This window comes from Pseudorca crassidens, chromosome 4 (assembly GCF_039906515.1).
Source record: "Pseudorca crassidens isolate mPseCra1 chromosome 4, mPseCra1.hap1, whole genome shotgun sequence".
NCBI classification, from domain to species: Eukaryota; Metazoa; Chordata; class Mammalia; order Artiodactyla; family Delphinidae; genus Pseudorca; species Pseudorca crassidens.
Genome location: NC_090299.1, coordinates 70,559,882 through 70,573,357, shown reverse-complemented (window position 1 = coordinate 70,573,357; position 13,476 = coordinate 70,559,882). Strand labels below are relative to the sequence as shown.

General features: G+C 36.5%; 1 protein-coding gene across 6 annotated transcripts in view; it reads left to right on the top strand.

Moving 5' to 3' along the window:
* NFXL1 (nuclear transcription factor, X-box binding like 1) overlaps positions 1 to 7,946 on the top strand; it is a 53,200-nt gene extending 45,254 nt beyond the window's left edge. For all 6 annotated transcript variants that reach the window (XM_067735888.1, XM_067735886.1, XM_067735891.1 and 3 more), the window contains 3 exons: positions 2,955 to 3,041; positions 3,852 to 3,905; positions 6,366 to 7,946. In XM_067735888.1, coding sequence (XP_067591989.1) covers positions 2,955 to 3,041; positions 3,852 to 3,905; positions 6,366 to 6,539 — 315 coding nt within the window. In that variant the 3' untranslated portion in view covers positions 6,540 to 7,946. The remainder of the gene's footprint in view (positions 1 to 2,954; positions 3,042 to 3,851; positions 3,906 to 6,365) is intronic.
* The last annotated feature ends 5,530 nt before the right edge of the window (positions 7,947 to 13,476 follow it).

Genomic DNA, 13,476 nt, shown 5'->3' with positions numbered 1-13,476 from the left:
GTGTACATTTTTGTTGGTTTTGTTGTTTTGTGGGGGGTTTTTTGGCAGGGACGGGGAGTCTGTATTTTGGTAGTTCTTTGACTTTATTTTTTTGACTGAATTTTAAGGTCTTATTTCTTAGAATCTTTTTATTATTGGCATATCTATTTCTGCAAGTGCTTATTTTAAAAATCAGCTTTGTTTGGCAATTTAGTTTTCTGCAATTTAATAGTAAAAGAGGATTATTTTATATTGGAACTGAGTTCAGTGCCCTTTTTTGGATAGAATCAGTGTGTTCTAGATTTGAGGTCTTTGCACAAGATGCACAATGTGAGTAATAAAAAAGTAAGCTGCATGATTTAAGAAATGGTCTGGAATTAACCTTTGTTGCTCTTATTTATGACATTTTTTTACCGTCAGTATTATGTTGTGAACATGTTGCCTTAAAAAGACCTCACGTAGCCTTTTAAAATTATACAATAACATTCAAATTTGGAGAGAGTTAATTTTAAGATAAAATAATGGTAATGAAGGAGTAAAAGGGCAAAAGCTAATGATTGGAAAGCTCAGTGGAAGCAAACTACATACCATTTAGCAAAACTTAGGATTGAAGAATCTCACTGAACTCTTAAAGGTCAGTTCTTTTCCTTGACTTCCCTGTTGACACTGTTGACTCCTTTGAAGATTCTTCTTTCTTGACTTCTGATTTTCCCTTTCTCAGTTATCGTTGTAATGCCTTTTTTGCCTTCATATTCTTATGGTTGTTCCCTAAAGCTACTCTCCTTTCTCTTTCAGTTCACTCATTTATTCATCCATTCAGCAAATATTTATTGAAAATGTGTAGCTTTTATTGAGGACCTTTACTTTTCATTTACTTTTATAGCTCCTACTATGTAATTTCCTGGATTCAGGTAACTTCTGAATTTAAATTTATAGGCCTGAGCTTTTCTGGAGTTGGAACCCTAAGTGTTAGATATTTAAATGGACCACCTTTATATGAAAATCAGTATTCAGTCAAATCACTTTTAGTCTGAAATGTCTCTCAAGTTTTCTCTGAAATCTCATCTTACTGTCTGAGTGCAGTTTGCCACCCATTAGAACTCTGGCAGCAGATTATGCTTGGACTTTGAAAACAGCTTCATAACAGATTTCCTTACACCTTCCTAATTGTAATACTTCCAATGTAAGTTCGTCATGGTTCTTCATCACTTGGGAAAAAATATGCACTTTATAAGGAAGGTGTACGTATAGAGAGACTTGGCATAAAGGGGGATCTATGATATTACCTTTGCCTGCTTGTCCAGTCTCATCCCCTGGCAGTCATCTCTGTGAATCCATTACTTAAGTGCCCTAACACATCTGCTATTTCCCCTTTCATCTGTGGCCATATATTTGTTTTTTTCCTTTACTGCTCTGCTTACTAGAATCCTATTAATACTCAGGGCAAGCATTTCCTTGTTTAGGAAGGCTTCCTTCCTCTGCCTCCTTTGGGAAGACTTAGGTGCTCCTTCCTCTTGGCTTTCTTTGTACTTTGTGCTAGGTTCATGACTAAGAGCTTTGTGATTCCAGGGACATGTGTAACCTTGTTTCCTCATCTGTAAAATAGTTTATACATAGGCTTATTGAAAGGAATGAAAGAGATAGTGCTTATATAGCATTTAGCACAATGACTGCTATATTTAATAAATAGTAGCAGCTATAATTATTATTAATTTAGCATTTACCATATTAATTTTTTCCTTGTTGTATCCCCTGTCCCTAATACAGTGCTTTTCATGTAACAGGTACTCTATAAGTACCTTTTGAATGAGAAAAGATATGATGATCCTTCTTCCAGGCTGATAGACTTCATGTCCACAAACATGCAGTATTTATTTTTGTCTCTAATGTTTGTCCATGTTATTTTTCCTTTGTCTGGACTGTCCTTGGATGACAAGACTGTGTTTATCACCAACCTCAGCCAAAATTCTGTGCTATAAAGTGCTTCATTAAAGTATATGTACTTTGCTCAGGATTTGATGATCTCATTTCCTAACTCTGGTAGATATGAACTAAAAAACTAGTGTCTGAGGGTGTGTTGGGAAAGGAGCAACTGGTACAAATAGGTACACTTAAAGCAAAAGTGACATCTGGCAGCAAAAAATATGGAATGAATAAAAGGCAGATATAAGATCTCCAAAAGCAAAGTCTAAGACTATTTAAAATAAGGACCACTTATTTTATTACAGAATAGTACACAAATTGATCATAGTATTGATGTCACCTCATCAATAAAAGAGTAGATTAGTTTTTTATTATTCCATTAAGGAGGCAGTGAAGTACAGATATAAGCTTTAGAATGATTTTCATCTAAACATTTTTTAAAAAGATAAAATGGTTGAGAGAAAAATTTTTAGCTCTCCAGAAAACTCGAGAACTGCACTGAGTTGGTAGCCACCAGCCACATATGGCTATTTAAATTAGAATTTTAATGAATCAGCATTAAATAATATATGACATTCAGTTCCTCAATTTCAGTAGCCATGCTTTGAGTGCTCAGGCACCATGTGTGGTAAGTGCTACCCTTCTGAGTAGTGCACGTTTAGAACATTTCCATCATTTCAGAAAGCTGTGTTGGATGGCACTACTCTAGTACCTCCCTGGAAGCTTTAGAAGAATAACAAGAAAAGATAAAGAAAAATGAAGACTAAAAATGAAATTGAAGCTAAGTTGGTAGTAGTGTTTAGTAAATGATTATTAAATGGATGGTTTTAATTTTATGGTATTCACTTTTTTTGCAGTTAAGAGATAGAGAATAATCACTGTTTGAACTAAGACATTTAATGCATGCAACCATGTCATTATTAAATATTAACACGACTTAAATAGTATACATAATCTTAAGCTGCTAGAGAAATTTTGCTTTTTTATGGCATACAGTTACAACTTTGAGGGAAAATCTTTTAAAATCAAATTTTTAAAAACTTTATTTGTAGGAATTGCAGTGCAACAAAGTACGTGAAAATCAGATTTCCATAAAATGTGACATAACATGCAAGGAAATGAAGCGGAAAGCATCTGAGGTAATGTCAGGTTAAATGTCATTTTTAATGTGTTAGCAGCCTTTCCCTACTTATTTTGTGCATTAATTTATGTGCTTATTATGAACAACTCGAAATCTCATCCTTTTTTGTTTTTGTGATAAAAGCCTAGTTTGTTGGCCTATTTTGAACCCTCAGGTGTGCTTTTTATGGTCTGGTGTGTACTAGATTTTTCCATCCTCTGTACCAGTTAGTGTATGTGCTCTGGAACATAGTTATTCATCCTAATGTTAGTGTAAGCCTCCTGAAAATTATGTTAAAATAATACAAAAATAAGGTTTTGGGATTCTTTGCTGTTTGGGTTACTTCTAGCATCACTGTTTCTGTCCATCAACGCAATCAAGGAGTAGGCTCTTGGTTTTGTTTGAAACTAAGGATTCCCTTCCAGAGAGGGCATTTTAGGAAAATGGTCAGTTTCAACTCTAGGCAAAGAGTGGTATTCAATAATTTATTAGAGTCTTAGTATGGTAACTTAAGAGAAAAAGTCCGGTTTTAAAGTATTTCAGTTTACAGTGTTGTAACTCTTTGAACTGTGATCTAATATCTCTTATAGTTGTTAAGCTGAAATGTTTATATAAGGTATAACAACCTACCTCCCCTTACCCCCTGTCTGTTAGATAGTACCTTGGTAACACTTCTCGGTATATAACATTTACGTTTCTTTAAATAATTTTCAATTTAAAGCTCCCAGAAGTTGTTATGGGTTAGTGGAGCCTGGGAGGAAAGATGTTAAAATTCTATGTAAAAGTTGATGATTACAATGTTAATTTACTTTTAAATGTCTATAAACAGATAAAAGAAGCAGAAGCCAAAGCTGCTCTTGAAGAGGAAAAACGAAGACAACAGGTAACTAAACAAAAAATACCCAAACTTCTGTCTCTTTGCATCATCGTTAGTTTTTATGCAAATACAAGGTATGTGGAAACATACAAATTAGGATCTGGTGAGCTCAGTTCTGGACTGAAAATACAGTTCCTGTAAAACAAAAATTAGCCATTCACTTACTTCAGTCCAGGTATACTGAACCTCTGAAGAAGCACGGGACCTTGTATGTTCACAGATATTTTGTGTATTCCCAATTTACTTGCTTGCCAGTTTTGTCCATTCTCAAGAGATAACTCCTCTTTTGGTTGAGGGGTGAGGGTCAGGGCATGGCAGCATCCATTTTAAGTCATCCTCTGCAGTGCATGTCTTCGCTCATCTAAAATTATTTTAGTTCTGTTTTACTGAGTTGTAGGTTATCTGTGACAAATAAGTGCTGTTTACTAACAACACATTTGTTTTAATAATACATCCCCTTATTTACCGATTAGATTCTTGAATGCAGGATTTTTATCTGTTCTTTGTTATTACCTAGATAACAAGTACATTCCTGATATCCCCTGTTTGCTCAAATACTGTATTTATTGATCATACACTCCAAAGAGTGTCTTAACTTTGTAATAGTGACATGTAATTTTTTGTCAGTTTGCATTTTGAGATGCTTTATACTTATCAAGCAGTGTATATTGTATACAAACTGTTGCCTTTATGAATGAAGAAATTGAAATTTGCATGACTTGAGAGAGGGCATTAAAAACAACTCATGTAGCAAGCATGGGATAAAATGACCTCCGGTGTTTTATGGTTCTGTAAAGTTGGTTTGCCTAAAACCAAAAAATAAGTTATCAGAGCTAATACAGTAAAACATGGATTGACTAAAATCCTGGGAGATTAAATTATTAAGAATAGTTTAGGGTGTCCCTTCCTCCCCTTTTCATAAACAGTTGTGGATAGAAATCTTAAACATATTCTCTATTTACTCACCTTTTAAACAGAGTGTATAGAAAATAATTTAAACCATGCTTGATGACTGTGAGTCATCATTAAAGCATTAGTTATTTTACTGTGTCAGTAGTTCTCAAGTTTGACTGCTTTTAATATATTTTGACCTTGTGCTGTATATCAACAACTACTTGAGAATATTCTGACATTTTGGTTCTTTGAAGAATGCCACTTTGTATTAAGTATATGTTAAGTCTTCTTCCAGTGTGGTTTATGAGCAAAGTCATGGATATGTTAACTGAAATTTCTATTTCCTTTTAAATACACATTTACAGAATCTTGCATGAATATTACATATATATTTTAGTTAATAAGTATCCGGTTTTAGTTAATAACAGTGCACTATAGTGTATTATGTTATATTATCATGCATTAAAGTTTAATAAGTAAGTTCTTAACAGTAGACTGAAAATCTATACTTTATAATGAGTGTCATCTAGTTATCCTTTTTTTTGGGGGGGGGGCGGTACACGGGTCTCTCACTGTTGTGGCCTCTCCCGCTGCGGAGCACAGGTTCCGGACGTGCAGGCTCAGCGGCCATGGCTCACGGGCCCAGCTGCTTCGCGGCATGTGGGATCTTCCCCGACCGGGGCACGAACCCGCGTCCCCTGCATCGGCAGGCGGACTCCCAACCACTGCGCCACCAGGGAAACCCGTTTTTTTTTTTTTTTTTGCGGTACGCGGGCCTCTCACTGTTGTGGCCTCTCCCGCTGCGGAGCACAGGCTCCAGACGCGCAGGCTCAGCGGCCACGGCCCACCGGCCCAGCCGGTCCGCGGCACGTGGGATCCTCCCAGACCGGGGCACAAACCCGCGTCCCCTGCATCAGTAGGCGGACTCTCAACCACTGTGCCACCAGGGAAGGCCTAGTTATTCTTTTTTAGAACGAGTTTTTTATATAATTCTGCTTTCTAAAAGAGTCATTTTGATTTAAAGCATGAAGCATTTTTCCCCTGAAGAATTTGTACTCTGTGTTTTGAAATGTATTTGACAGAGAGGAATCAATTTCCGGCAGCTTTTTTCTCTTCACTCACTTGAATTTCTTCCATACAAGCCAGTAATGTTTATTATACCAGCATTGTATAAAACTAGAATTATAGGTATCTTTATTCTAATGGGTCATCCGTTAGCACTTACTAGAAGCTCTATATTATAGAGCCCCATTAATTATAGGTTAATGGTGTTGATGTATAAAACTAATGTCTATATTTTAAATCAGATGTTTCTGTATTTAGTATCAAAGGCAGGCCTTCAATCTGAAATAATCTCTTTCACTACTCCCTAGTTCCCTTTCTGCTTACCTAAGTTCTGAATTTGTTGAATACAATCAGTAGTGGAGAGATGTTCTTTTAAAAAATCAAATCAATATGTTTATTATATACCATTACTATTAAAACATTTCCCAAATTTATTTTTATCTAAGTGGAAAATTTTAAATCAATGTGTGTATTGAATTTAATAAAAATGATACTGTTTTGATTTAGGCCGAACTGGAGGCTTTTGAAAACAGACTGAAGGGTCGTCGGAAGAAGAACAGGAAGAGAGATGAAGTGGCAGTTGAGCTAACGCTGTGGCAAAAATATAAATATTATCTCTTTCCAGTGTGTGCAGTTGTGGTTTTAGTGTTTGCATGGTACATAGCCCATGGTGTGGATTAAAAAATGTTTGATCTCTTAATATACCTCAGAATAGATTTCGATAAGTTGTTAAATTTGGAATATTAGAAAGTGAATGTTGTAGAACATAATATATATTCACATTCATCTCTCTATTCTCTTCCAGCGGTTGTTAGAAGGACAGAATGTTAATCTTTATCTTAATTAGCATACTAGAAGTGGCAATAGTAAAAGCATGACTGAAATTGTAAAATATTTCATAAGGCATAGCCAGTGGCAGGGTGACATGTTAGTTGTTCATTGTGCTTCCTTCTATTAACATAACTGTTTCATTTACTATTTAGAGCCATCTTTTTTTTTTTTGGCAAAATTAAGATGAAACTGAGCCGTATGTGTGGTAAGAGGAATATTTCACAATGTTTTGGTTACTTATTAAAAGGTACTTTTCCTGATCATGTAACTTTGTACTTTTGAAAATATATATATCCTCTAAAAGACCTCATAAATTATAACATGAAGCTATATAATTAGACTTCATAAATTGGTTTATTAGTGAGGAATTTTTATCAGTTATTGAAGTAAAATTTTATGTAGTGTGTCACTCAGAGGAAAATATAATTGTTTTCAAAAAATGCCAGGCTAGATTCCTCACATGTGGCTATGTCTTATATAAGAAACTTTTAACTGAAGTTGACATGTTTTGTAAAACTTGTATGTGTTTTTTCAAAGTAATAATAAAAAGTAATAATAAAAGAAAAACTAATATTTATGAGCAATATATGCTGAGCACAGGCTTACGAGCTTTATGTACTTTATTCTCATTTCTTCTTATCACAATCCTATAAGTAGATTTTTTTCAGCTGGAAATAATAAGTTCTTATGAAAACAAGCTGATAGAGAAATATCAGTAAGCCAAATCTGTCTGAATTGTAATCATTTTAAATGGTTTTGCTATTTAATTTTTGTATAATTAATGTTTTCATTAAAATTTTTCATACCAAATTTTTAATCTAGAATATTTACTATTTAAAATATTCAGGAACCTATAATTTTATCAAGGTATAAAACTCTAATGCTTGATGTAAAACATAGTAATTGATAGGTACTAAAAAGTGGTAGAAGTGGTAAAAGTACAAAGAAGGATTTTAAAAGTTTGCTTTCTTTAACTCAATTTCTTTAATGTTATGTTCCTTAATCAAGTATTAGCTGGTATCTAAAGTGGAAGGGCAGTCATTCCTTTCTTTATGGTATTTTTGTTTTAATTTTAGATTTCTTTTTTACCTTTCCCAATGTTAGAGTTACTGGGTTGCTGTTTCAGAAGCTCTTAACTAGAGCTGTTACACTCAAGTCATTACCTTACTGTACTCTAAAATGAATGTTAGATGTCCATGTGGTAAGCTCTTTTCATGTATTTCAAAATCTTGGCCTAATAAACAAACCTGAAGCCTGGTTCATGCCTCTTTGTTGGGCTTGTGTTCTTGCTAAGTTTTCTTTCTGATTTGTGCGGAAGAATCTAGTGAGCGGAAGAGGGAGATTGAGTGAATGATAAATGAAGCAGTTTGCTGTTTTTTATTTGCTTGGCTAGTAGCTCAGAGCTTAATTAATTAACCCAAAGTTGCCCAACTATTCATTCATTTATTCAATCAACATATGCCTTTACTGCGTGCCAGGAACCTTCTAGGTACTGAAGATAATGGTGATCCTCTCAGGGACCTGTTAAGGAGTGGAAGAGAGCGGGCAGGAAATAGATACACAATAAAATGAACGTGATTTCATGTATGATAAGTGATGTTAAAAAATGAGAGAAATGTTACAGAAAGTGATGAAAGAGGGGGCTGAAAAGGCACTGGCTAGTTTAGATTGGGAAAGTCCCTCTGAGATGGGGACATTTGAAGATCTGAGGGAAAAGTCTGTGAGGGAGAGAAATCAGTGATTACAAAGTCACTAAGTTGGGAGATGCTTGGCAGAGCTGAGGAGCAGACAGAAGGGCTGGTGTGGCTGGAGCTGAGTGAGTGACGGGGAGAGAGTGCCCAGGGCCAGTTCACAGTGTGCTTGATAGACCATGCTGTGGAATGGGGGTTTATTTCTGGTTGCAGTGGGCAGCACTGGAAGGTTTTAAGTGGGGAATAGTTGTTGGTCATTGTTCTTTTAAGATAACAGTCTTCTGGCTGCTGTGTGGAGAGAAGACTCTAAGGAATCAAAGGTGAAAGCAGGGAGGGAGATGAGCGGGAGGCAGCCCAGGGTGGAGGGGCTGGTGGTGCTTCAACTCAGTGATTCGGGCCTGCAGTTCCCTCGGTTCCCCACTGCCCTGAAGGAGTGGCCTGAGGATGCTGTGGAAACTGCTGCACAATGAGTGGAGTGGGGAGGAAATAAATAATTTCTTTAAGGTCAAAATGAAATGAAATTTTGTTTAAATACTTAACGTTAATTTGTTCTGAGGGAAATAAAGCGGTACATGTTGACCTTTTTGCTTCAGTCTAAGCCAATTAGAGAAGGAATGGAAGAGTTCCAAATAGCCACTCACAATGACATAGACAAAAATGTGAATGGCCTTATTTTCCTATTTACTATGTATCATAAAAGTTTATTAGCTTACTGTTTGAAATTTGTGGAATATTTATATTGAAATCTTTTAGTATTTTTCAGTTTAAACACTTTTAGGGATTGACCAACACCTAAGTGCTTGTATTTCAGTTAATTTCATTATTCAAGTCTAAATTAAAATCAAATAATTTCAAATAAATTGGTGTAATCTTTGCTGAAATTACCAAAGGAACTTTACTGAAGCAAAACATTAAAAATGTTTGCTTTTTGCAAAGAAGTCTGATGCTTGAGCTTCATGGCTATGAATGTTAAAATTTTTAAAAAGAGATAAGTATTTGTGTTAGTGTTTATAGATGACCTATAAAAAATTTGGGCTCTTTGTGTTATTTCAGATGACCCAGGGGACTCCTCCGGCGGCTAGGTTTGTCCATCCCTGGGTACTGGGAAGTGAGACAGAAGTCTGAGCTCTGGAGCTAGAGCTGATGTAAGGTAGCTGTATCTCTTTGGTCTGTGGAAGGTGCCTCTTTATTCAGTGACAGTGATTAGACCACTGTCTAAGCCTTAGACCTTAGGGTCTACCTCTGAGGTTAGCAAGCTTCATAGAAGGAGGGAAAAGCAGAGTACTGGTTACTACGTCCTAGAAGAGATGACAATTTGGCAGGAGCGAGTGGAGCTGGGAACCCCTCTGCTTTCCAGAAACTCTTACGGGTGTCCTTTCTGGGAAACCCTTTTCATGTGTTTCAGAATCTTGGTCTGTTGAGCAAGTTTAGGTCTGTTGTTTGCTGATCTGCTGTTCTTGCTAAGTTTTATTTGCAGTTAATGCAAGGGCATGTATTTCAGTGGTGCTGTGAAGAATTACCCATATACAGCCTAAAATTCCACAATCCAGATTCATTCGAGTTAAAACTCCTCTAGGGAGACATTCCTAATTACCACCCTCATCTGGTGTTCTCTATCTTCATACAATATTTTTTCCTCATAGCGCTACATAGGACCTAACACTGTATATTTGTTTATTGTCTGTCTCCTTCACTAGAAGGAAAGCTCCGTGAGGGCAGGGGTGCAGTTTTGTTTACTGCTGTAACTCCAGAGTGGGGAACCATGCTGAGCCACATAGCAGATGCTGGTATTAGTTTCCATGGGCTGCCATGACAAATTATCACAAAGAAAGTGGCTTGAAGCAACAGAAATTTATTCTGTAACAGTTCAGGAGGCCAGGTGTCCAAAATCATAATGTCAGCAGGGTTGGTTCCTTCTGGAGACTCAGAGAAGGAAACCGTTCCATGCCTCTCTCTTAGCTTCTGGTTTTGGGCGTCAATCCTTGGCGTTTCTTGGTTCATAGATACGTCACTCCAGTGTTGCCTCCATTTCCACTTGGCCGCCTTCTCCGTGTCTGCGTGTGTCCTTTTCTGTCTCTGAGGAGAACACACTCTGTAGTTAAGGCCTACCCTACTCCAGTATAATCTCATTTTACCTAATTGCACCTGCAAAGACCCTCTTTCCAAATAAGGAAAGTTACATATTTAGTTTCGGTTGGACATTAATTTTGGGGAGGGACACAATTCAACCCACTGCAGTGCTCAATAACTATTTGATGGATGAATGAGTGAATTCACAGTGTCATTCTAGGCCGTAAACTTTTGGGGCATTTTCCATTACTGTCTTAATAATTGTACAGGAGGTAGGGGTTAAGAGGTCAGTCTAGTTCCAGATTGCTTGGGCTCCAATTCTGGTTCTGCCCTTTTCTAGTTGTGAGATTTAACTTTTGTAAGACGTACTTTCCTCCTCATCTGTAAAATAGAAACAAGGAGAAATAATAGTGTTCAGTAAGTGTTAGCTATTATTATGTGTCTACAACTATTTTAAAGCACTTTTTATATTTACTAAACCCCCATGACAACCTATGCAGCGGGGCTGTTATTATTCTCATTTTACAACAAAGGAAACTAGGTTTGTTTCAAGAATTAAAAACTGAAAAAGTATACACGTCACTTTGTGACGTGCCTGGCACATAGTGCTTAGAAATTCTTAGCTATAATAATACAGATAAATGTGACTTAACATCATAACTTTTCTTACAAATTGATTCACAGTTCAGAAAAACAAATTGTAAACTGAGGCATCTTGGTTTTTGCTCACGTGGTCATTGTCATTGAGGGGGTACTATCCCTAGGAACACTAGGCTGGATGTGGGCAGTCAAATGACAGCCCTGGAGGTGGGGGGGAGCTAGCACTAGGTGTGTGAGGGTGCTAGAAATAAAATTCCTTTGAAACTTTTTATGGGCCGGTTCTTATTACTTCTCCCAGTGACTAGTATATTAGAGTAAGAGATTGATGACCCAGAAATATTATATACAGCAAACAGAATGTCTGCACGGCCTACTTTTATCATATACAGAATGTTTCAGTGTGCTGGAATATATTACTTCAGATATGGGCATGTTGTTTTCCCTTCTTAGTTTAAGTAAACTCTCCTTCCCTGCAATAGGTAATTGTCCAATTCGCCTGTTTCTTGCTCTATTCTTTAATATAATATATATATGTATATATATAATTTTAAAGGCTTTGTGTCTTTAGAGCTCAGCTAAAAACATCACATTCTGACTCCCTGAAATATAGTCCTATATTACTTGTAAGTATTTTTCCATAGTTTACATATTTGCGTTTGTTTAATGTATTTATTTATCTTTAAATTATTTATTTAGTCTGCACCGGGTCTTTGTTGCAGCATGGGGACTTCTTAGTTACGGCATGCATGTGGGATCTAGTTCCCTGACTAGGGTTTGAACCCGGGTCTGCTGCATTGGGAGTGAGGAGTCTTACCCACTGGACCACCAGGGAAGTCCCAGTTTAATGTGTTCATTATGCCAGGAAGTTCTGTGAGGGCAGAAACTCAATTTTGTTCATCTGGCAGCTAATAAATCCTAGATGAGTGTTAAGCCGTGGGATAGCATATCTATTTTAGCCACTGCTTTCCTCTTCTTATCCTGGGATGCTGGCTGCTTCTCTAAGATATCTCTTTCTTTTTCTCAAATTGCCATTATTTGTAGTCCTAAGCACTAAAATTGGTCTGTACATGAAATGTGACTAAAAGTTAATCTGTAAAATCACCCTTTCCAGAAGTATACTCACTACCTTTAAGTGAATTTTCCCATAAATCTCATTAAGGTTTATGTTCTTTCTTTTAAACCATCTAATTAGTTAGATATATGTTTGAAATACTGGACAATAAAAATTTCAAAAGGCCATCAATGTTTCTTTTTGTAAAATGAAATGTAAGAAACTAGATGATGTTTGTCACTTTAAGTTGAAAAGCAAATGTGGCAAATTTTTTAAAAAGGAATAATTCAAATAGGTCATTGAAGATTACTGTGAGCCCTCTGCATATTCAAATTAGTTCACATATGTTATGAGATTTCTAACATTTGTTATGATTCCTTACATTATAGAAGTCTGTTACAAAGAATATAAAAATACCTGTTTGCCCTCATGCAAAGACTACCTCAAATATTTACTCTGATGCCATTGGTGCCTAGAACTGGTTGGGTTTTCTTGCTAAAAGGAAGTTTAAAGAATGCTGTTTCACCAGTGCAATCAGCTTTAGCTCTCTGAAGAACAGTACTGTATAGTAGTGAAAGAGAAGACTTATTTACCCTAGCTATCTCAAATTCACTGACTTATCTACTTAAATTTCACAGTTCCTTTAACACCTCCACTAGAGGGCAGAAAGTGGAAGAGAAAGGAGGTGAATAGCAATTCATACTTGGCGTCAGAATGCCTGTAGAAACCTTGAGGATTGAATCCAACCCTTGTTTTACAGACTGAGTTAACTGGCCCAGAAAGACTAGGGGATTTGCTCAAGGTGGAGTTGGCAGACAAATCGCCTAGGCTTTTGATTTTCAGACTGGTGTCCCTGTGGTGATGACAATGACGTGTGATGAAGCAGTATCTTAGAAGAACACAGTCCTGAAATTACATCTCTGCGGAATCCCAGCTCAGCACTTGCTAGCTGTGTAAACTTAAAACTTAGGCTGGTTACTTCAACTCCCTATTTCAACTATTGTACTATGCACTTGCAATATTTTCTTTCTCACTTCATTTCAGAAACAAAATACCGATTTCCCCTCCCCCCAATTTTACAAGTTATACACCCCTCCCCCAGCTATAATATCCAAGGAACAAGTGCCTGATACATATTTTGTTGACTATGCATAGCCTCTGCCAGAATAATGGAGATGGATTTATTCAATAACCTCGAGTGATTTTTAAAAATTTTCCTTAGATCTTGACTAAAGTTGGATTAAAAAATATATATTTCTAAGAGAAACTCAAGCGTAGTCATTTTCTGCCAAACATACGACAACTTGGGCTTCAAATGGTAGTCTCTACCATTGTAAATACCTGCAGTGCCTCCTTGACGCTGCCCGAGGAAGAG